The sequence below is a fragment of the Pygocentrus nattereri genome, chromosome 14, assembly GCF_015220715.1.
Source record: "Pygocentrus nattereri isolate fPygNat1 chromosome 14, fPygNat1.pri, whole genome shotgun sequence".
Classification (NCBI taxonomy): Eukaryota; Metazoa; Chordata; class Actinopteri; order Characiformes; family Serrasalmidae; genus Pygocentrus; species Pygocentrus nattereri.
Window position 1 is genome coordinate 25958882 of NC_051224.1, and position 25117 is coordinate 25983998.

Consider the following 25117-nt stretch of genomic DNA (forward strand, 5'->3'; position numbering starts at 1 on the left):
CCAACTGAAATATCATGCCAATTTGTGTCTGAATTTTGGTTCTTTAGTTTTAACCAGTAATGGAACCTCATAATCCACCAATTAGCATGATACTAACTGCACTCCCAGGTCTTCATACTCAGTCATACTCAGTGTGGAGTTTTTCAGTAATCTCATGTGGTTTATGACACTGTATGCTCTCTATAACTTGCAGGACAGTTTTTTTTTTTAAGTCAACAGCTGTGTGATGAAAGTTGAGTCAACACTGACTACTTGCTGATGGCGTCAAGAATAAAACCACACGTGAAGTGAATGCTTTTCAATAAGCAACTTTAAAAATCTGTGACGAAGCCAAACTCTGTAATAGAGTGTGACGTGCCCTTTCCAACAAGCCTCGAATCGCACTGCTGGCCTTCAGGGAACCGGCGACCTGGACTCCAGAACCTCGCACATTTGTATCTGATATAGGTTCACCATAGGCGGCTTTGCCGAGACGCTCACCCGCAGCGGAGATCTGGAGGACCAGAGAAATTTAGAGCACCATACCTCTAAATTGAAAATGAGAGTAACTGACTACTTCATAGAATTACAGTGCATTATGCCCCCCTCTCCAACGACTTTTTACTATAGTCTTTGGGAAACCAGAGATAACGACCATCAATATCTAAAACAGCAGCAGCTGTCTTGAAGTGTGAATATGGTACTTTGACCCACATTTACAGATAACAGGGTGTCACAGAGTGAAATACCATAAGTCTATACCTTCACTGACTGACTACATTTAGGCTAAGGGCAGAACTGTATATTTGATTTTTTTGTTGAACATTTCCTTTGATGACATGTATAGAGGAGTAATGTGTTCTGAACCACATTTCAGAAAGTACCTGAGATAGGATGTGAGTGAGCTGAATTATAGCAGCACTGGAACAGTGTTATCAGTGTCCGTTTCCAGTTTTTTGTCACCGCTAACAAGATGAAGCAATCAGTTCTGGTTATGACTAAACGCCTTAAACCAGATTGGACTTCACCGTTACCCAGGCAACCGCACCGGATCTACCTCTGCATCTCTGCCAACAGAGATTTCTGCCTTTTCAGCCAAACATTTACCCGACACCAGTAAGTCTCAATACTATATCGCCATATCAGTCGGTACTTAACTGAGAGGAATTTCTTTTGGTGCTGCTCAAACACACACAACACAATACGCAAACAATATACACTCCTACACAAAACACACAGTCTCAATAAAGTAACATTGACATAAAAAACAAGATTACGACTGCAGAGTGGAGTTCTAAAGTCTGATGGTAGGAGTGCAAGTACTACTACTAAACCGAGATGACGTAAGATGCTTTGAAACCTTTTGCCAGAAATGATTTTTTTTAAAGCGGTACTGTGCTTGGTTGGAGCTGTCTGTATATACAGTGTGTATTGCTAAAGGCCATCCAACACTGCTATCCCTTCTATAACCAGTGTGTACTGCTAAAGGCCATCCAACACTGCTATCCCTTCTATAACCAGTGTATATTGCTAAAGGCCATCCAACACTGCTATCCCTTCTATAACCAGTGTGTATTGCTTAAGGCCATCCAACACTGCTATCCCTTCTATAACCAGTGTGTATTGCTTAAGGCCATCCAACACTGCTATCCCGTCTATAACCAGTGTGTATTGCTTAAGGCCACCCAACACTGCTATCCCGTCTATAACCAGTGCGTATTGCTAAAGGCCATCCAACACTGCTATCCCGTCTATAACCAGTGTGTATTGCTTAAGGCCATCCAACACTGCTATCCCTTCTATAACCAGTGTGTATTGCTAAAGGCCATCCAACACGGCTATCCCTTCTATAACCAGTGTATATTGCTAAAGGCCATCCAACACTGCTATGCGTTCTATAACCAGTGTGTATTGCTAAAGGCCATCAAACACTGCTATCCCTTCTATAACCATTGTGTATTGCTAAAGGCCATCCAACACTGCTATCCCGTCTATAACCAGTGTGTATTGCTTAAGGCCATCCAACACTGCTATCCCTTCTATAACCAGTGTGTATTGCTAAAGGCCATCCAACACGGCTATCCCTTCTATAACCAGTGTATATTGCTAAAGGCCATCAAACACTGCTATGCGTTCTATAACCAGTGTATATTGCTAATGGCCATCCAACACTGCTATCCCTTCTATAACCAGTGTGTATTGCTAAATGTCATCCAACACTGCTATCCCTTCTATAACCAGTGTATATTGCTAAAGGCCATCCAACACTGCTATCCCTTCTATAACCAGTGTATATTGCTAAAGGCCATCAAACACTGCTATCCCTTCTATAACCAGTGTGTATTGCTTAAGGCCATCCAACACTGCTATCCCGTCTATAACCAGTGTGTATTGCTAAAGGCCATCCAACACTGCTATCCCGTCTATAACCAGTGTGTATTGCTTAAGGCCATCCAACACTGCTATCCCTTCTATAACCAGTGTGTATTGCTAAAGGCCATCCAACACGGCTATCCCTTCTATAACCAGTGTATATTGCTAAAGGCCATCCAACACTGCTATCCCTTCTATAACCAGTGTGTATTGCTAAAGGCCATCCAACACGGCTATCCCTTCTATAACCAGTGTATATTGCTAAAGGCCATCAAACACTGCTATCCCTTCTATAACCAGTGTGTATTACTAAAGGCCATCAAACACTGCTATGCGTTCTATAACCAGTGTGTATTGCTAAAGGCCATCAAACACTGCTAGCCGTTCTATAACCAGTGTGTATTGCTAAAGGCCATCAAACACTGCTATCCCTTCTATAACCAGTGTGTATTGCTAAAGGCCATCAAACACTGCTATCCCTTCTATAACCAGTGTGTATTGCTAAAGGCCATCAAACACTGCTATCCCTTCTATAACCAGTGTGTACTACTAAATACCATCCACCAGTGTGTATTGCTAAATGTCATCCAACACTGCTATCCCTTCTATAACCAGTGTGTACTGCTAAAGGCCATCAAACACTGCTATCCCTTCTATAACCAGTGTGTATTGCTAAAGGCCATCAAACACTGCTATCCCTTCTATAACCAGTGTGTATTGCTTAAGGCCATCAACACTGCTATCCCTTCTATAACCAGTGTGTATTGCTAAAGGCCATCAAACACTGCTAGCCGTTCTATAACCAGTGTGTATTGCTAAAGGCCATCAAACACTGCTAGCCGTTCTATAACCAGTGTGTATTGCTAAAGGTCATCAAACACTGCTATCCGTTCTATAACCAGTGTTTATTGCTAAAGGCCATCAAACACTGCTATCCCTTCTATATCCAGTCTGTATTGCTAAATGCCTTCTTCATGGCTTAGCACTGTATAGTCAGTGTGTATTATTAAATGCCATAAAACACTGCTAGCTTTTCTATAACCAGTGTGTATTGTAAAGTGCTACATTTTCTTTTCTTTTTCACTGAGCCGTACACTTGGTAAGATAAGATACGCTAGTTTTTGTGAAATGTGACAGTTTACAAACAGTGAAACTGACTGTGGTCCAGAGAAAGGGAGCTGCCCTAATCCCCCTGGTTAGCAGCAAGGGGTTTCTTTTCATGCTCCAGCAGCTCCAGGCCAGTAATCTGCAGAGAGAGAGCATTAACTCAAGCAATTAATTGGTCCAGCTCTGGTCCAGCTGAACGGGTTCCCAAAACTGCGAGAAGCCGCCTCGCAGAGGGGACGACGGCCGCTGACCTAGATTCAGAGCAACGAGCCCCCGCCAAACAACAACGCTGGGAATTCCTGCTCAAGCTGTTTTTCAATTTCAGAATGGTGTGCATTTTTCATGGTCATCTCTAGTTAAAATCAGGAGCATGTTCATGACTTCGGACACGCTCACCTCGCCACAGTTTAACTGCTCCATAAGCTCATTCTGATCGCACTACTGTTAACATCTGCACTATTTATACCCACAGACCTTAATCTGTATGTGCCTTATGTCACTTTAGTGTTAATTTCTTATATATTTTTTTATTATTATATTTTTCTACAATAAATGTTTTTTTGATTGAAAAATTGATTTTTACGATTAGTGTTATTTTTAGTGTCTATTTAAATTCACACTTTCCTTGTTTATTGTCTATTTAATGTTATTGCTACACCACGGGGTCTGAGAGTAACGCAATTTCAGTACACTGTATGTCCTGTACATATTGTAGTATTGACAACAAAGCTGACTTGACAAGTGCGGATGCCTGAGCTGACGGTCAAAGCTGAGGCATGTGAATGAAATTGAAAGTGTCCTACACCAGAACAACAAACAACAAAACAACACCACCAACCCACAGGCCTCACTGACCCCAGTGTTGGCTCTCTCCTCTACGGCTGATAACATTAACAGACAGACAGACAGGTTTGTTTGGTACACACTAAAAGGATGGTTCTTCAAGGGTTCTTTAGTAACGGCAATGGATCTAATTAGAACAGCAAGTTCTATAAAGAAACCTCTGCATGCTTAGCACAGGCATGTATAACAACAACATTTTTTCTGCTGTTCACTGTTAAAAATAATTCTTCAAGGGTTCTTAGAAGGGTTGCACAAGAACCACAAGTTCATTTCATGCTCAAACGGTTCTCTGCATGGTAAAATGTGTTGCGTGCGATTCTATTTAGAAGCTTTTCAAAAACATAGAACCTAAAAAGGGTTCTGCTGTTCACTCCTAAAAATGATGGTTCTTTAGTAAAACCAACCAAGAGTTGTATTAAGAACAATTTGCGTGCTTAAATTGTTCTCTGCATAGTGAAATGTTTCTTTAGAACGTGTTGCATAGAGTTGCATATAGAAGCTTTTAAAATGGCTCTATAAAGCACTAAAAGGGTTCTGCTACTCTTAAAAAGATGTTCTTTAAGTGTTCTTTAGTAAAGGCAACAGTTCTTTTAGAGCCATGAGTTCTATATAAAATCATTTGTATGCTTAAATGGTTCTCTGCATGGTGAAACCGTTCTTCAGATTGACTGAAAGCATGTTGTATATGGTTCTATGCAGAACCTTTAAGAAAATGGTTCCATATAGCACCAGAAGGGTTTTGCTAGCTACTCACTCTTAAAAAGATGGTTTTACAAGGATTCTTTAGTGAAGGCACCAAAAAGGGTTCTTCTATTGTTACGATGTCAAGCACTTGGGCCTAAGCATCATATGGTTCTATATATAACTCGTGGCTCTAAAAACAGCCATTTCCTTTATTAAGAACCATTCTTTTTAAGTCTGTATAAAACTTTGTTCTCCCACTCACCCACGACAGATTAATTATGTAAATTAGGATTGTAATCATCCAATCCCGAGCGGAGACTGATGTAAACAGACAGACACTAGGCAGACAGACACATTAACAGACAGATAAAGATCATTTTGGTATAAAACCACATTTTTCCTTCCACTGACAGCCTGTTATTATCTGTTAGGTCCTCATGAGCAAAAACAGAGCAGCTTGCACAACGCTAACATGTTCATACTCGCTTAAAAAGAGACAAGAAAACTTCCCTAAAAACACAGAAGTGATAAAAGCCCGTTCACAAACAACATCCACCACGAAACCATCCAGATATTTACACCTTAAACCCTTTAAATCATTTTAAAAGTAGAAAATATGTGAGGATGAATGTGGTACTGTAGTTAGTTAGCAATAAAACTTACTAATTACGAGGCTGAAGCTGGCTTCCTATTCGCCAGCTTCTTGTTGGAATTTTCCCGTTCCACCTTAAATGGAGCAGTAGTTTCATTCTGCCGCCTGAGGCAGTAGACTGTAACTACTTCACCATTTAAGGTGGAACGGGAAAATTCCAACAAGTTTTTCTCTCACCACTCGTTAAGATTTCAGCTCTAAACATCCAAAATATTCGACTATGACAGGCTAAATCTGAACAGATGGGCACGTTAGATAACACTGACACACAAACAGCAAAATAATTCGTATAATATGAGATTTTTTACCTCAGAAAAGTTTCCCCTTTTTCATGCTAACTCCACTGAAGCTACGACAACAGTAACGGCCCAACCGCGAGGGCTAGCGCTTTGATAGCAAAGCGATGACCAATCACGACCGAGGCGCTCTCATTTCGAGCCAATCAGAAAACCAGGTTTACCCGCCCCCTCACGAAACGAGGCGGCTGTTTTTTTCACCACTTTTCCGTCAAACGCCGCCTTCCCTGCGCTGGGATTGGCTGTGGTGGCACATTCGTCGTTCTAGAGTGGTTCGATTGGCTTGCGAGTATGAACTACTAGCTAATCTCGGCTTGAGACGGGCGGGTTCTGTCGGAAAACGGGTGGGAAAATAAAGTCTGACGCTGATCTGAGAACAGCTTTTACTGGTTGATTAAATTGATATTTGAGGATTCTTGATAAAATTGAACAATGAAAATATACTTTGACTTTAGCTGATTCTGTGGGTGAAAGTGATTCCAAACTTGCTTCTCGTTCCTCATAACAAACAACTAATCCTTCTATGTGACTGGATCATTATTCTGCCCTAAATTTTTTGGCAATTGATCATAATACTTCACTAATCAACATGTATTTTAAGTTTTAACAAGCATGAAGACAATCACAATTAGATATTTAGTTGCTAAAAATCAAACCAAACATATATTTGTTATGACGTTGTTATAACACATGATGATGCTCCTGCCTTTCTGGTTAGAAATAAATTTCCCCTCCTTGATAAAAGGGAAGTTTTCACATTTTTCAAAAATCTTCCATAATTCAGTGTGTGAGATGTAAACCGAGAGATTCAGAGTGGTGTGGTGTGAAATGGTCCAGATGTCTTTACAGTGGTGGTGATAGGAACCAGGGGTCGCCATGACTACAACACAAATATAGACATTTTATTTACTACCCAGAACCACCAGTGAAGTTACACGAGTCTTCTGAGTTTATATGGAATGTTGATGATGGAAAATAGTGGAAAATCTGAAATTATAAGTTTTATTTGGGGACTATTTTGCTTCACAGCGCCCTGCATGTATCCCTCCACCATGAATGGAGTTTAAGTTCTCAAAACTATTATAAAACAGCGTCTCAGTCATCAGGCAGTGAATTCATAACCATTTCGTGTAGTAATTTTCTGTGAGGGAGCTTTTAGAGGTGGACGTCTGGTTCCTATCACCACCACTGTGAACAGTTCTGACTCTGTAAGTCTCTCTAGAACAGAGAGTTTCACAGCAAACCACTCTGAAGTGCTTTGTTTATGTCTTTCATCACATAGAATTTTTGAAAAAATGTTGGAGCTTCTCTTCAAAGCTTGAGCAGTTAAATATTTATAGTGACGTAATTATATACTTAATTTATATAACTTAATTATCATACCATAACACACGTGTGAAAGTGACAGAACAGTGTTAATATGAGATTTTGCTCACACGAATGCGGTTCTGGTTTGACCAGGGTGAGAACCTTACAGAACCGGAACTGATGGTATAAGCAATAATAGCACATTCTGATTAAAGACTCGCAAAATAAATCACCAATGAAGATGAGATCATAAATAAAATGACTATTTAAAATGAAAACAGGATTATTTCTGCTGAAAAAACAGCGCCATACTGGTCTGAACTGGTTTGTGCTGGTCTGTTGCTGGTTTAACTGGCCATTATATTGTTTTTTCTAGCAGGGATCTTTAATAACATAAATGAATTAAAGCTTAACCTTAAACTCTCAGAATGCCTATGATCTATAATTGAATGGATTTCAATAATAAACTCTAAATATTCCGTCCCAGAAATTACTCGTTTCTGTAGAGCGCAATTCATTAACCAGCGCTAGAGGGCGCCAGAGGACCGCACAGCTGAAAACTGTACTTGTCATTACTCTCCACTAGGTGTCGCCTGAAGCTCCTCATCGTCTGATCACCCGCTCAATGTGATGTGTAGAAATGTGATGTCAACATAAAATGTAATTCTTTGACTATAGTTTGTTAGTTTGTTGTCATATGCATAGATAAACAGCTGCACTGTTTAATGAAACTCTCACTCTGCACTGCCTCTTACACTGTACATTCATAAACAAACTGTGTAAATACTAAGTGGTAGGTGAAAGCAAGCAATAATGGACTAGAACAGAATAATGGAAGATAAATAAAAACCCAAACATATATGAAGTATATAAATATAAAATGTGCAGTGAAAAGAATTGAGCAGCAATACTGTGACATCGGAGTAGAATCAGAAACAGGACAAGGTCCAGGACCCCCTAAATGTCTCAAAATCATGAAAAGGAAAGGGAGGCGATGATGGAAGAGACAAAAGAGAAAATCATGATCATGATGGAGAGAAAGAAAAGCAAAGGGAGAAAAAGAGGAAATGATGATGATGATGATGATGGAGAGAAAGAAAAGGAAAGGGAGAAGAAGAGGAAATGATGATGATGATGATGATGATGGAGAGAAAGAAAAGGAAAGGGAGAAGAAGAGGAAATGATGATGATGGTGATGAAGAAGATGATGATGGTGATGATGGAGAGAAAGAAAAGGAAAGGAAGAAAAAGAGGAAATGATTATGATGATGATGATGATGATTGGGAGAAAGAAAAGGAAAGGGAGAAGAAGAGGAAATGATGATGAAGATGATGATGATGATGATGATGATGATGGAGAGAAAGAAAAGGAAAGGGAGAAGAAGAGGAAATGATGATGATGATGAAGATGATGATGATAATGAAGAGAAAGAAAAGGAAAGGGAGAAGAAGAGGAAATGATGATGATGATGATGGTGATGATGATGGTGATAATTATAATGATGATGATGATGGAAGATGAAGAATGAAGCCCATATTAGAGAATTCACATAAATCAGGCAGCATTTAATATTATATATCTAATTATATATTAATTAATATTCATATTTTTAAACACTGTGTCCACTCACTGTCCACTCTATTAGACCCTCCTACCTTGTTGGTCCACCTTGTAGATGTGAAGTCAGAGACGACAGCTCATCTGTTGCTGCCCAGTTTGTGTTGGTTGTCCTCTAGTCCTTCAACAGTGGTCACAGGATGCTGTCGGCTGGATGTTTGTAGGTGGTGGACTACCTCACCACCCCCACATCAATGTTATTGCAGTGCTAAGAATGATCCACCACCCAAAGAATACCTGCTCTGTGGGGGTCCATGGGGGTCCTGACCACTGAAGAACAGGGTAAAAGGAGACTAACAAAATATCAGAGAAACAGATGGACTACAGTCTGTAACTGTAGAACTACAAAGTGCCCCTATATAGTAAGTGGACCTGATAAAAGGGACAATGAGTGCAGAATCAATGAGGTGGTCAGAATGTTATGCTTGATTTTTTGCTGAAGGTCTACAGATTTGGCCTTTTTCTCTCTGTGTGTCAAATTTCCCTGCAGATCTGTTTTTCCCGCTTATTCCTAAAACAGCAGCTTTTTTGTGCACACATTGACCTGAATGGAGTTAATACTCAGCTCCTCTTCTGACCTCTACTGACAGAAAAACAGTGTTGCTTACCAAATTCACAAAAACAATTAACTCAATAAATGAAAATAATCCATAAAACATTGCAGTGGATGACACATAAATAAATAAACTATTGAACATGTTAAAATTTCATCTCCGCTTCATATTTACAGTCAGTAAATGATTCCATATTAGAAGGTAAACAGACTCATTTATGTGAAACGCTGCTCAGCTGAGTTCAGAGAATCTGGTGTTTTCTCCAAAGCAGTAGCTTTAGCGTTCTTTTTATATTTCCCACCCGTATTCCTGAAAGGCCCGCCCCTCCTGCGATTGGTTAATGACATCACAAGCGTCCCGCCATTCCAGACCGCCGTGTATTTGTTTCCGATGTGTGAAATTCTACAGCGCGAGGCGAAGCGTTGTAGAACGGAGTGTACAAACTGCACCAGCCAATCACAGCGCACAAGGGGCGGGGCTAACGTCGTATCAGCGTTTTCTCTCGGTTTTTCTTTTTTATTTCTCCCTTCTTTTACTATAACTATTAATTGTCAAGAGTTGAAAAGAGAAATAAAAATAAATATACTACATTAAAATATCTGATTGTATATTATAGGTCTTTAGTGATTGCTGTTTTTAAATATATAAGACACAAACAATATACTGATATATTAATATATGTAATACAATATAGGGTGTGTGTTTATATATATATATATATATATATATATATATATATATATATATATATATATATATACACACACACAAATATAAACGCACTTATGTGTAGAAATATAGCTTTTAAAGTATATACAGATAACTGTGTAAAATGTCTTTGTGCTGCAGCATCAACATCTCCCTTCATTGGAAGTGAGAGCCCAAACCCTGAAAAACAGCCCAGCTTATTATCCCTCCTCCACCAAACTTTACCGTTGGCACTGCATTCTGGTAGGTAATGGTCTCCTGACATCCACCAAACCCAGATTCATCAGACTGACAGATAGAGAATATCACTCAAGAGAATATGGTTCCACTGCTCCAGAGTCGAGTGGCGGCGCGTTACAACCCTCCAGCTGACACTTGGCATTGCGCATAGAGATCTTAGGCTTGTGTACAGCTGCTCAGCCATGGAGACCCACTTCATGAAGGTCCTGATGATCATTTTTTTGTGCTGATGCTGCTTCCAGAGGCAGCTTGGAGGATAGACAACTTTTTCATGGTATGATACTTGACAGCCCCTCTCTGTGAGTTAGTGTGGTCTACCTCTTTGTGGCTGAGCTGTTGTTGCTTCATTTGACAGTAAGGACACTTACCATTGTCTGGGGCAGCTCTAACAGACCAGAATTATTACAAACTGACATGAAGCAGAGGTGGCGTCTTCTGACAGTGCCACATTTAACGTCACTGAGATGTGCGACCCTCTCCTGCCAGTGTTTGTCTATATTATACTCAAATTCACCCATACTAAATATGAATTAATCTCATAAGTAGTCAACAACAATAAGTGCTTCATCAAGCTTTAATATCTCACTAAAGATAAGTGGACATTGCTTTTTGTGTTGTTTCTAAGAGATTTTAGATAAACTAAATTAATGAGACAGTTCACATGCGCTAAATGTTGCTATGTGTAAATGACATTTTAAAAAAAGATAAATGTAAAAATTAAACACAGCAATTAAAACCATAATCACGTCCTCAGGTTTTACTTGTATGCAGATCTATGGAATAACAGATGACCAATTGTGAAGCTTGACCAATCGCAGAGTATATAGGCGTGGCCTGTCCGAAATCGGGTGGGCTTTTGCACGCTGTTCGGAGACGCTAGTAAAAAACACACACACACGCACACACATCAGGCGCAGCTATGGCAGCAGACAGCGCACCGCCGCCACGCCTCGGCACTTAACAAGAAAAAACACGTTTATTTTATTATTTTTGCTCTTTTGTTTCGTCCTTTTCGCTTCTGCCTGCGCGTGTCGAGCGTGTTCGTTTTTTCGCTTTTGTTTTTGTCTCACAGCTTCGTCAGCGTCGCGATTTTTCGGCTTCTAGGACAGACCGTGGACTAAAGAATAATAATTTAAAAAAAAAACAATAAATGAAATAAAGGGAAAATGCGCGGATCGCTTTGGGAACCTCTCTTCTTCGCTGATTGCGAAGCTGCAGCCTAGAATCTGATGCTTCTGGTCATTTTCAGAGCCTGAAATCGTGCTCGGTGTAACCGTCTCGCTGCAAAAGAGCTCCCTGGATTTCAGCAGCACCCCCCCAACACACATACACACACCACCTTCACCCCCCCATCCCCCCCACCCCCCACCCCCCCCGCGCGAAGAGGATGCTGTGGATGTGATGAAGCTGTGCTGAAGGATGGGGAAGGATCAGGAGCTGCTTCAGGCCGTGAAGACCGAGGATCTGCTCACCGTGCAAAAGATCCTGCAGAGACCCAAACCAGGCAAAGCGAGTAGGTGCATCATCATCATCATGAGCAGCTGCAGCAGTGCATGGGTGTGCATGGGTGCTAAGGTTGGGATGATGGCTGAAACATGTTCAGGAGATACCGAGGGTGCTGGGGGGGGGGGGGGTATGGGGGGGGGGGGGCATCAGTGACACCTTCAGAGCACAGTGGTGAGCTGAGCCTGCTGGACGTGTGCAAGCGGGTGCTGTTGCAGCACAAGCTGGAAAACGTAGCTCTAGATGTCTCCTGGTCCACATCATAGTCTTTACTGCGGCTCTCACTGCAGCTCAGCAGGCCGTGTGCAGTACACGTAGCTTGCCATTTTATCTGAAACCCCTCCCTGGTAGCTCCACCTAGCACATCAGGCACCACCTAAATATCATCTGGACAGCAGCCGTCCTGAAGGGGGGGGGGGCTGATAGATTGTAGTGCAGTAGATGTATAAGGTTGGTGTTTCTAATAAAGTGGCCAGTGAGTGGGTGCACAAGGTTGGTGTTTCTAATGAAGTGGCCAGTGAATGGGTGCATAAGGTTGGTGTTTCTAATAAAGTGGCCAGTGGCTGAAATTATCAATGAGTAAAGGGTACACTGAGTGTAAGTGGTATGTTGTGATGGGGAAATCGCTCAGCTGGACTTTGTTTACTGTTCACATGTTATACATGATTGCCTTGCATTGTCATTGACAGACAATTAATGCCTGAAGACCCTCAGAGGTGTCCAGGTGTGCCTGTTGGTTGCTCCTGCATGATTTTCAGCACAGTCTTGAAGCTTGAGGCATTTCTTTGCCGTGATTCTGGCTCAGATCACAGTTTCTGCAGTCATGCTGGGTCTTTTCATAGAGATTCCACTAGAGATTATTAAGGAACCTCCTTCCAGCGTATGGATTTCTCTTACCACAGAACTTTGATGACAACTTGTGAGCATAGATTGCAGCAACAGACTTCATTAAATATTAGAAGCTACACGACTGTGAACTGAATCTTGTTGCTCTGCTCTGCTCTCTGAAGGGAGTTTAAACCCTCATGGTAATGTATTTGCTACAGAAGCTCATATCAAAGCTTTTAGTGCTGGTAGGGTTGGGCTGGTAGTTGATGCTGTTGTCCATCGTCGATGGCTGACAGACATCACAATGTTAAGCCAGCATTGTGATGCCACACCCCCCAACTCCCAACCCCCAGCCCACACCACTGTTGCTAAGTCTGCTTATTTAAAGCGACCTAGGCTGTATTTTTCAGTAAAGTTGCTTACAAATATTAGTCATGAATTGTGTGTTTGTGGGCTTGTATAGTTGCTAGTGTGGGCTCCTGACCTGGTCTCTCTCCACTACACCTATTTAATTAAGTTAGACTGCTGGTTTGTCCCCAACCCTGTTCCCTGCTCCCCTTCCCCATACACATCAAAACAAACCAAAATCGCACCATGATGGAGTTTCTTTAGCTATTTCATTAGAAACGCCAGGGTTTATGTGGGTGAAACCGGAAAAAAAAACAATAATAACAAAGAATACAGAGTTGATGACAAGACAAGAAGGACAATTCTTTCCGTACATTAACTGAGACGGCCAGTCAAAGTTTTTGCCTTCACTGATAGAATTACTTTGAAAGTTGTTTATGTGCAACATCTGTACTTTCATTTTCATTTATTCATTCCTCATTTTTTGAAGGCCAGTAAAATTACAAATGACAGTATTTTAAAAATGTAGGCTTATTACACCTTTGTATGCATGTATGTGTATACAATAATATAGCATACTATATTAGCATCAAGCTAGCGGAGTTAGCGTGAGGCTGTTTGGGATTTTTATGTCAGCTCTGGTTTAATTACGAACATTTGAAGGTTATAACAGCCATTTAAGTAACAATCTTTACATTGTATGTCTCAGTTTTAAAGTAATGCTTTATTTTACAGCTTAAACTTATTATTGTAGCTTTAGCCTGTTAGCCAGCTAGCTCTTTGCTCTCTGTCCAGTCTGCTAGTGAGAGCAGAATATATCCAGTTATGAAGAGATTGTGGAGTGATTCAAAGTTAAAGTGAGTCTGTTAGGAGCAAACACTGATGATTAACTGGCAGTTTATCATCTGCCAGTCATCAAGCTCTGCACTGTTTATGCTTGTAGCAGTGAATTCCAAGCTGTTTTCTTCTGGTTTTTACTGGTCTTGTGCTGGATTAGCGGGTCAACCAGCATGGTCATACTGGTTGACCAGCATACCACCATCCAAAACACAAGACATGCTGGTTTATGGTTTATGTGGGATTTTCTAGCAGAGCCATTATTGTTGTAGTATTAATAAGTGAACACACTCTGCATTTTGTATTACTTCAGATATTACAGCTCACTTTTTTGTGTCAGTTTCGTGGATAAGCATTTATTTTGAACCTATGAAGTGACTGACAGACCTGTGGATCAAAAGACAGACAGTCCAGTATCTGTAGAAGAGGACAGGGCTGTACGGTGATGCAATATGGATCAATTGCGTCTTTGTTTTATAACTGAAATCAGCCCAAATTAATGGAAGGTAAAGGAGATTTTCTCTCTTTCTCTCTTGTGCATTAGTCTTCCAGGTACACCTTTTGGAAGGCAGAAGCTGAGAGCCTGAGTGGTGTGTGCTGTATTTGTGTAATGCATGCGGGGTATTGTAGTGAAAGAACACTGAAGAATGAATACATGAAAGCAATATAAAATAGAGGCAGAGTGATATGACGCTGCATACGACAACAAATAATACGCATGCTTAAAAAAGAACCATGAACACTCAAAGAACCATTTGCATGATTAATTGGTTCTTTGCGTGGTACGATTGAGGGAGGTCTCTATAGCACCAAAAAAGGGTTTGCTGTTGCTACAATATCCAGCTTGTATACAATTGCAAAACCATTTTTGGTGCTATATAGAATCTTTTTGAAAAATAGTTCCATATGCAAGAACATTTTAAGCATGCAAGAAGTTTGTTGAGTATTCATGGTTCTATATAGAGCCATTCTCTTTACTAAAGAACCCTCAAAGAACCATCTTTTTTAAGAGTGTAGCACTAAAACATTTTGATGCTACACAGAACCATACATCACATTCAAAGTATTTCACCATGTAGAGAACCATTTCAGCTTGCAAATAGTTCTTTGAGTGTTCATGGTTCCATATAGATCCATTGTAGGTTTACTCAAGAACCTATGAAGAACCATCTTTTTAAAGAGTGTGGTTAGAGTGGAGTGAGACTTTTATTTCGCTGTGTACTTCTGAAGTACTTAATGTGCAGCACTTGCAGGTGCAGCTGGGTTATTTTTGCATTTTTTGCATTTTCTGTCTCTGTCTCAGAGCGGCTCAGGTCAGTCTAATGGTCCATCAGGACACTGGAGCAGAAAACATGCTGCTAAGTTGCTCCAGCGATGCTGGAAAATGACTGTAATCCATCATATCCTCCCTCTAATTCACCAGCTTCCTGTAACACTCTAATTTTTGGCGCGTTCTGACACCTGCTTGTGCCATCAGTGTGGTGAGGATGTGTAAAGCTGGCGGCGGTCACATTTGACCAGCGTCTGTGTGACTCATTAACTTGAAACCTTGGCCGTGGTCAGTATTAATTCATGTATTATCCAGCATTTTTGTGCTATGAAGTAATTTATGGTTTTAATTATTTCTAAGGAAGATAATTACACTCAGAACACATTTTTAAAGATGGACCATTCAGTGTTTTTGGAGCCGATACCGATTTTCAGCACAATTGGCCAGTAGCTGATATCGATAAAGGGCGGGGCTGGATGCCAAGCTTAAAGGCGCAAATTCATGGACGTGCATTGCCAAGCCAAAACAACTTTTAGATCTTTGTGGCCATAAAAGCCTTTGCAAAACATTGTACAGACAAATACCATAATATAACCTAAGAACAAACAACCACACAGCAAGTAATTTAGCTAATGCTAACTAGGCTGTGGGTTAGAAACTGTTGGTACAATTGCTGCTGCAAAGCTAAACAATAACTATCACAAATGTTAGCAAACGGGACAAAACTGACCTATTGGTTCTGTGAAAAAGCAGAAATAAGTTAATGTTGTCCATCGTTCATACAGAAACTCTAGATGAAGCTGTAGTCGGCTTCTTCTTCACCAGCTTGTTCTGATTGTCCCATTCCACCTTAAATGGTGCAGCAGTCCCATTCTGGTGCCTCATGCTAGCATGACCATTGAAATAACCAGAGCCTACGCAACTAGTACAGCTAACAGGAACAGTCCTCTGGCTTCACGCATGGGTTTTTAAACATACAGAAAGTACTAAAAGGGTTGACATACAATTGCTTTTGTAGTTCTGCATCTTATTTTTATTTTCAGTCATCGCCAAAGCCATAGGCCACTAAGTGTAGTCTCAGTTGCATGAAATTATGGCGAATGTCAAGTTGGATTGATGTAAAAGTCACATGAATTCCAATCTGGCTGTTCAGGCTGAGTCGCATTGCTGCAGATCAGACATGTCCCGGATTTCAGTACCATATATGAAAGCCTCTCAAATCGGAATTGAAAATGTCAGATTCAGTGCATTTTTTGCTGTGCACACTGACACACAGACTCACATATGAGTAAGAAAAACGGATTTCGGCCACTTTTACCTGCTGTGTAAACGTAGCCTAAGTCAGCACATACTTGCCTCGAACCATGATGAGATGTTAAAGGGCCCATATCCTAAATTTTCCTGTGGGGGTCCACTAACAAAGTTTGTGTGGTTCTTTAACCCAAACATTCCTGATTCCTTTCTACATGGTTGTTTTCCAGCCTCTCTTTGTCCCTTACAAGTAAACAGGCTTTGGTTACTGCACCTTTAAGACATATATGTAAATGAGCCCTGTTCTGACTGGCTGTCCTGTTTTGTGCCCTATTCAGAAAGCAGTCTAGTTTGAAACACTCCTTAAAACTAAAATTTAAATGGGTGGGGTTAATCTGCTGTACTCTGAATAGGTGGGTATAACTAAGCGTTAGTTTTTGTGACATCACAGAAACTTATTACTGTAGTTATTGTAGTTAAGTTTAAATTGTATTGACTAAAATGATGTTTACATACTGCATCAAGCTGCTTTATTTTAAAAATGGGAAGATTTAAGTTTTCAATGATATGAGGCCTTTAAGTAACCTCTAATAGACTCGATTTCAATTGACGGTGCTTTCTGATCCTTTATGACACAAAATGATGTCACATAGTTGGAAACAGTAGCAGAAGCAATTTTCTTAATTTTGTTTGTGTTTGATCATTTAAATATTTTTTAATTTTATTGATAAAAGATCATATTTAGAGGAAGAGAGAAAACTGCTAAAATTTCATTTTTTGTTAAATTGTCCCTTTAATATCGGCAGCGGCGATAAGGCAGCTGCATTTCATAGCTGGCATCTGGGAGACAGCAGTCTCTCTCTCTCTCTCTCTCTCTCTCTCTCTCTCTCTCTCTCTCTCTTTTTTTCTCTCTCTCTCTGTCTCTCTCTCTCTCTCTCTCTCTCTCTCTCTCTCTCTCTCTCTCCGTCTCAGCATGTAGCTGCTCAGCTGAATGTTGCCTCCAGAAGTGACAGGCTAGCTGAACACGAGCATCCACACCGCTGCACATTTGCGCACCCCCACACAGCGAGAGACGCCAAACCGGCTGTGTGTGGAGTGAACATGATCATCAGTGTGATGTCCTGTGAGGCAGAACAGAGCTGCTGCAGTTTTAAAGCGATACTTTGCCAAAAACTAACCCCAACCCCCCACTGACCTCAAATGTGGCCCATCAGCCAAGACATGTTTGGTGTTAGTTGATATGACCCACATAAGAGAGCATAAGAAAGCCTATTACAGGTTACCTAAAGGGGAATTCCATCCAATTCTCAAAATTCCTCCATAATGTAGTGGTTGAGTCATTCAGAGTGGTTTGGTGTGAAAGAGATGGTTCTTCAAAGGTGCTTTAGGGAATGCAATACCTCTATATAGAACAATGAACATTCTTAGCATGCATAAATGGTGAAATGGTTCTTCAGATTGATGGAGAATATGTTGTATATGGGTCTATATAACGCCAAAAGGGGTTCTGCTATACCTACAAGCTTGACATCATAAACAATAGAAGAACAATTTGAGTGCTCATAGTCCATTAGAGCCGTTGTCTTCACTAAAGAACCCTTGAAGAACCATCTTTTTAAGAGAGCAGCTCCAGTGGGGGAATTTGAATTACCACTGAACTATGGCTTGAACACTTGGTGCTGATAATGACGCGGTGAACTTAAATCAGTGAGCTGTGTCTGGTGCTGTTTGTGTGTAGAGGATCATCTTAAAATATGTGTCGTCCAAAAGCAGCCAATCAGAGCAGGGGATGGGGAGATGCAGCGGCTGATTCCTATTGGCTGGGACTTGACTGGCTGTAAACTAACACAAAGCAGAAGATTTGCAGTAGACTGTGCTCCATCTGCAGCGAGTGAACCTTCTTCTGCAGGATGAAAAGCATTCCAGCTCTATGAAAATGGACTGTACATGTGGGCAGTGAAAGCAAACTCCACTCCACAGTGGCCACCAAACACAGCACAGCAGAGAGCAGGGCTAGGAAAGGGAAATAACTCACCGAGTGCATGGTGGACCCGAAGAGTGTCACTATTCAGTGTTTAGACCGAATGTCGCTGTTTTGGTGTGAAACGCTTCGTTCTAGAGAAACTTACCGAGTCACAACTGCCCACAGTGCAGGGTGCTGTGAGTCAAAATAGTCCCTAAAAAATTATTTCAGATTTTCCACTATTTTCCATCGTCAACATTCCATATGAACTCAGAAGACTCGTGTAGGTTCAGTGGTGGCTCTGTATAGTAAATAAAATGTCTACATTTGTGTTGTAGTTATGGTGACCCCTGGTTCCCATCACCACCGCTGTAAAGACATCTGAACCATTTCACACCAAACTGCTCTGAATATCTCTTAAGCAGAAAACAATTATACAGAAAATGAGAGAAATTGTGGAATTTTCACAATTCCCTCTCTGGTTGACAATGTTGCATGCGACATTAAAGGACGTTGTACTTAAAAGACTGAATTCTCGGGAATGCTGTGTGCTCAAGACTTTTATTTTGGAAGCATTGGAAGCATTTCACAAAGTTTTGCATACATTTTGTAAAACTAGTGGGATTACCCTTTGAGTAGTGAGTAATAGACTCGCTTATGTGGTTTCGTCTTTACGTTAGACACACACAGCCTCATTGCTCCAGCACTAGAACTAAAGAACCAGACTTCGGACACCAAACCTGTATCGGGCGATCGACTAAGTTTTGGAGTAAAGGGAGCGGGGGTTGTTTTTGTTGTTGTTGTTGTTTTTTGCAAGCTATTGCTTTAAATCTGTGCTGTTATTGAAGCCGAGCAGGTTGAGAGATGCTCCAGGAAAACATGAGGCCTCGGCAGCTCTATTCCAGGCAATATTCACACTCAGCCTCAGATCCTGAACCCAATCCAAACCTCCATCTCTCAGCACACACCGAGATGATCACATTACAGCACAGATGGCTGAGAGAGCGTGAGAGAGAGAGAGAGAATGAAGAAAACAGAGCAGAGAGAGAAAGAGAGAAATGGAGGAAAACAGGAGAAAGAGAGAGAGAACGAGAGAGAAAGTGAGAAAGGCAGAGGAGAGAAGAAAGAAAAATGGGAGAGAGGAAAACAGGAGAAAGAGATCGAATGAGAGGAAAAGAGAGAAGAAAGAAAACAGGAGAAAGAGAGTGGACAGAGAGAAAATAGGTGAGAGAGAGAGAATTAGAAACAGCAAGAGATAAAAAAGATAGAGAAAGAAATTAAGTGAGGGAAAGAAAAGTAGAGGAGAGGGAGGAAGAAGGAGAAACAGAAAAAGAGTGAGAGAGAAAGAAAGAAAACAGAGAGAGAGAGAGATGGAACTGAACGGTTGAGAGAGAGAGTGAGAGAGAGACATTAATGTGGTAGTGGACGCTGGCCGTGGCTCTGGTGTGCGGATGCTGGGCCGCCATGGGGAGCTGTGAGTGGTGTACAGTAACACTGCAGGATGGAGGGATACGAGCGCTCGGAGGATGGACGGGCAGGATTACTGCATCTGTAATAGAGCTCAGTTAAAGAGCCCATATCATGCATTTTTTGTGTTTTAAAGTCCTCGTATGAAATTTGTGTGGTTTAATACATTGGTAATTAATTAATTTTGAGTGGACATTTTTCAGCCTCCCTATATTCCTTTATTAATTAAACAGGCTGTTTAACTTCTGTGGGTTGAATGGGTGGGGCTAAACTGCTGTATGCTGAGTGGGTGGAGCTAAACTGCTGTAGACTGAACGGTGAGGCTAAACTGCTGTAGGCTGCATGGGTGGAGCTAAACAGCTGTAGGCTGAGTAGGTGGAGCTATACTTGTGTAGGCCAGTGGGTGGAGCTAAACTGCTGTAGGCTGAGTGGGTGGAGCTAAACTGCTATAGACTGAATGGTGGGGCAAAACTGCTGTAGGTTGCGTGGGTGGAGCTAAACTGCTATAGACTGAATGGTGGGGCTAAACTGCTGTAGGTTGCGTGGGTGGAGCTAAACTGCTGTAGGTTGAGTAGGTGGGGCTAAACTGCTGTGTGGTGAGTGGGTGGAGCTAAAATGCTGTAGGCTGCGTGGGTGGAGCTACACTGCTATAGGCTGAATGGTGGAGCTAAACTGCTGTGGGGTGAGTGGGTGGAGCTAAACTGCTGTAGGCTGAATGGTGGAGTTACATATTTCATTAAACGTATCAGTTTCCCATAAAACAGGCCCTTTAAGGTCTGTATTAAACGGCATTAAAGAGCATGTTGTGCCTGTTATGTAACCTGGCCCCGGTCCTCGGCGCTTCCTTTCCTGCTTAAAGGTACAATCTGTGTTTTGGGAAAAACCAAAACCCTGATTCTTGATCTGCTGGAGAATTGGAGGAAGGGTGGGATAAGGGCCTTTGATAAACTGCAGCTCTAGATAGAAGAACAGTTTCAGTAACTGCATACAATCAGTCCATCAGTCATGAAAGATGTGTTGAAGGTCTAAAAGCTTTGTTTATGGCAGCTGTTCATACGCTGTGCTGTGTAAACTGCCTGTATTCACCTGTTAATGTGTGTCTGCCATAGAGCTGTGAGAGTAAGTGGCTTTGAAAGTGACAGTGCTGCTTTAATAGTTCTGCTTCATACATGGCAATCACAGCAGGCACTTCTGTATTTATGCCACTGAAGTGCTGAGGAATGAGAGGGTTTGAGGCTTGAGGAAATTCCATATTTGCAAGAACGATAAATTTATAAACATCCCCCGTTTAGACTGAGCGCTTTAGCCATCATAACACACATGGAGTGTACTCCAGTGAGTCCAGTGCAGTACTATTTATGAGTCAAAGGTAACAACAGCAATGCAGGTCAGTCTTTTTAATGTATTGCTGTTGTCAGAATAAACCCTTGTATCTCCAAAAAACATACTTTACTTTTAATGTAAGGCAAGGGAACCAGACTTTTTTCCAAGTCGTTTTGGGATGCTTCTTTTGGTTGAATCATCATGAAATCTACACATAATGTAAAGAGCAACAGGCATTTTCAAATTATGTCAAAAACTAAAAAAACGACAAAAATGGAGATACGAGGTTTTGTTCCGACAGCAGCGACATGTTAATAGCTTTCTCTCATCTCTTACGGTATTTCTTCTGATCGCCGCACTGTGTGCCACTTTTTGAGATCTTTGATCATTCCTTACATTACCAGAAAGGTTCTTATTAAGTGATAATTACATTCGACAAGGCTGGCAGTAATCAAGCAAAATTAACCCCCATTCACAACTACATTTAAGTGATACTTTTTTGATCCCACAACCGGGGAAATTCCACCTCCGCATTTAACCCATCCGTGAAGTGAAACACCACATACACAGTAGTGAACACACACACTAGGGGGCATTGAGCACACTTGTCCGGAGCGGTGGGCAGCCCTATCCACGGCACCCGGAGAGCAGTTGGGGGTTAGGTGTCTTGCTCAAGGACACCTCAGTCATGGACTGTCGGCCCTGGGGATTGAACCGGCAACCTTCTGGTCACAGTGCCAGATCCCTAACCTCCAGCCCACGACTGCCCTATTTGGTTAATTGGTTGATTGAATAACCCAGTGGGCAACTGTGTTTTCATGCAGGGCCTGTTGGTGTTGGATAATTTTATTATTTGATCATTTTAAAACTTTTATGCTAACACAGGTTGTCGTTATCATATGTTAAATATAGTTGGGAGATCTGACATACAAAAAGATACAAAAATAGAAGGAATCAAAGGGGGGCAAATACTTTTGCACAGAACTGGACCAAATAAGCTTCATCAAAAATGTATTGTTTGCTTTCATTAACAAATATGTTACTAGAGGCCTTGTTCCTCCATTTACAGGAAACTGCAAGAATCATCCAAATCGGACAGGCCAGCCAATCCAGAGCTTATTTATGTAAATCAGTCTTAAGAGGCACTCTGGTTTATACTTAGAACAATAATACATTACATTTGTGCAAGCATTTAATATGTTCATGAGTGCAGATTTTTTAGATTTAACTTATTATTGTTATTGTTTGCCCAGAAATATAATGTCTGTTACATCATCATATACACTGTATGACTGATTTAAAATAAGGAATTACCATAATTTGCGCAGTATCTGAATAAATATCACTTTAAAAGACATTTAAAAGCTGTATTTGAATGAAAAACGCGTCTTCTACTAGAGCAGCATACAGCCTGCACTACTACAGATGGGTCGAAGGGTCAGACGTTAATGGAATTTTAAAATTACTACCAATAATATATTTCCTTTGTCATGATTAATATTTATACTGCTGAATAACATTACTGATTTTATTTATTTCATATAATTATACTCTTATTTGCTAACAAGTTTAGGTTTTCTCTTGTTTTAGTTTAGCTTTGATATCAGTCATAAAAGCTCACTTTTTGGCCTAGCACGCCTTCTTTGGTCAGTTCTTCAGGTTTGTGCTCAGAGAACATTTGGACCAAAGAAAATGTAATATGTCCAAAACATGGGCACTAATGTATTAGTATAGAGCAGTACTTTCCAAGTGTCGGCCTTTTTCCTGCTCTGACTCACGACTAACGAGATCATTAATGAGTTCATTCAGGTCTGTTAGAGCACAAAAGCACTAAGAAAAGAGGAGGAGACTCTGGATATTTATTAATTAACTCTCCTGCACTCAATAGACTGAATATTCCTCGCTGACTCAGCACCGCCTCGCCTTCACAGCTGCAGTGTAACCGTGCGTTCTGCGCTGCTGCTCTTATTAGTGAGTAGGTTTGTGATCAAATGTGATGAATTAGCCGCCGTGACTCAGTCTCGTGGATGGAGGTGTGACTGTTTCTCCGTTTCTCTCTCCAACCTGCGCCGGCGTCCCAGCGGTGATTAGGCCGGAGGAATTTTAGCAGGAGGAACATATGGAGGTACCAAAAAAAGAGGAGAGCAGCACAGCAATCATTAACCACCTCCGTACTGCGGCTTCTCTCTGCGGCGTACATAATATCAATACGGCTAAATATCACAGATAAACTGTGCTGATACGGGAATCAATAGACGTGAGCATGTCAATATTTATACATCTGCTTTAATACATTAATAAAAAAGGGAACTCTTGACATCATCCATAACATCTTATACTTCATAACATGAACATATATATATATATATATATATATACACACACAGATATATGTACATATCACTGCTATCGGACTTCATAGACCCAAAATGGTAACTTTACAGGAGAAGGAAAATGTTTTTAATGTAAGTCAGTGGAACCAGCCTTTTTACCAAGTAATTTTGGGCTGTTTCTTTTGGTCCATTCATCATGAATGCATCTCATTTATCTACCTCACACTCACTATTAGCATATATAGCAAAGGCTAGGCTTTTATTCCATAACTTATATTCCTGTTACAAAAACTGTACGTTGGAAATGGTGCAATACTCGTTGATAATTTATATATATATATATATATATATATATATATATATAGTTCTTTTTTAGAGTCTTCTATTTTTTTCTTACACACTCTATTGCCAAAAGTATGCACTCGTCTGCCTTCACACGCACATCCCATTTTTAATCCATAGGGTTTAATGTTTAACATGATGTTGGCCCACCGTTTGCAGCTACAACAGCTTGAACTCTTCTGGGAAGGCTTTCCACAAGGTTTAGGAGTTTGTTTATGGGAATTTTTGACCCTTCTTCCAGAAGCGCATTTGTGAGTTCAGACATTGATGTTGGACAAGAAGGCCGGGCTCGCAGTCTACGTTTCAATTCATCCCAAAGGTGTTCTGTGGGGTTGAGGTCAGGACTCTGTGCAGGCCAGTCAAGTTCTTCCACACCAAACTCACTCATTCATGTCTTTATGGACCTTGCTTCATGCCCTGGTGTGCAGTCATGTTGGAACAGGAAGGGGCCGTCCCCAAACTGTTCCCACAAACATTAAGAGTTCCTTTCACTGGAACTAAGGGGCCGAGCCCAACTCCTGAAAGAAAACCCCGCACCATAACCCCTTCTCCACCAAACTTTACACTTTGGACAATGAAGACAAGTAACATTCTCCTGGCAACCGCCAAAGACCCAGACTCATCCATCGGATTGCCAGCATGATTCATCACTCCAGAGAATCTTCTCCACTGCTCTAGAGTCCAGTGGCGGCGCTTTACACAACTGCATTCGATGCTTTGCATTGTGCTTGGTGATGTAAGGCTTGGATGCAGCTGCTCAGCCATGGAAACCCATTCCATGAAGCTCTCTACACTGTTCTTGAGCAAATCTGAAGTTTGGAGGTCTGTAGCAATTGACTCTGCAGAAATTTGGCAATCTCTGCACACTATGCTCCTTAGCATCCGCTGACCCCGTTTTGTCATTTTACATTGTTATAATACCACTGACAGTTGACTGTGGAATATTTAGTAGTGAGGAAATTTCACAACTGGGCTTGTTGCACAGGTGGCGTCCTATCACGGTACCATGCTGGAATTCACAGAGCTCCTGTGATTCTTTCACTAATGTTTGTAGAAGCAGTCTGCAGGCCTTGGTTTTATACACCTGTGGCCATGGAAGTGATTGTAACACCTGAATTCAATGATTTGGATGGGTGAGTAAATACTTTTGAAAATATAGTGTAGGTTTATGTGTTTCAGTTCTATAAGGGGGTTACATTTGAATTAATATTTAAATCAACATTGATAAAGCATGCATTTATTTTAATTTGAATAACTATACTATTTTCAGTCTTTCGTTTATGGACAGCC

The 25117-nt window shown here is 41.0% G+C and overlaps 2 protein-coding genes across 2 annotated transcripts in view; one reads left to right on the top strand and one right to left on the bottom strand.

Annotated features, from left to right (window-relative positions):
• crlf3 (cytokine receptor-like factor 3) overlaps positions 1–6018 on the bottom strand; it is a 36917-nt gene extending 30899 nt beyond the window's left edge. The window contains exon 1 of the mRNA XM_017713755.2: positions 5947–6018. The gene's annotated coding sequence lies outside the window, so the exon portion shown is untranslated. The remainder of the gene's footprint in view (positions 1–5946) is intronic.
• Positions 6019–11271: 5253 nt separating this feature from the next.
• The window catches only part of caskin1 (CASK interacting protein 1), a 176356-nt gene continuing 162510 nt past the window's right edge, over positions 11272–25117 (top strand). Inside the window, 1 exon segment of the mRNA XM_037544688.1 lies at positions 11272–11875. Coding sequence (XP_037400585.1) covers positions 11782–11875 — 94 coding nt within the window. The 5' untranslated portion in view covers positions 11272–11781.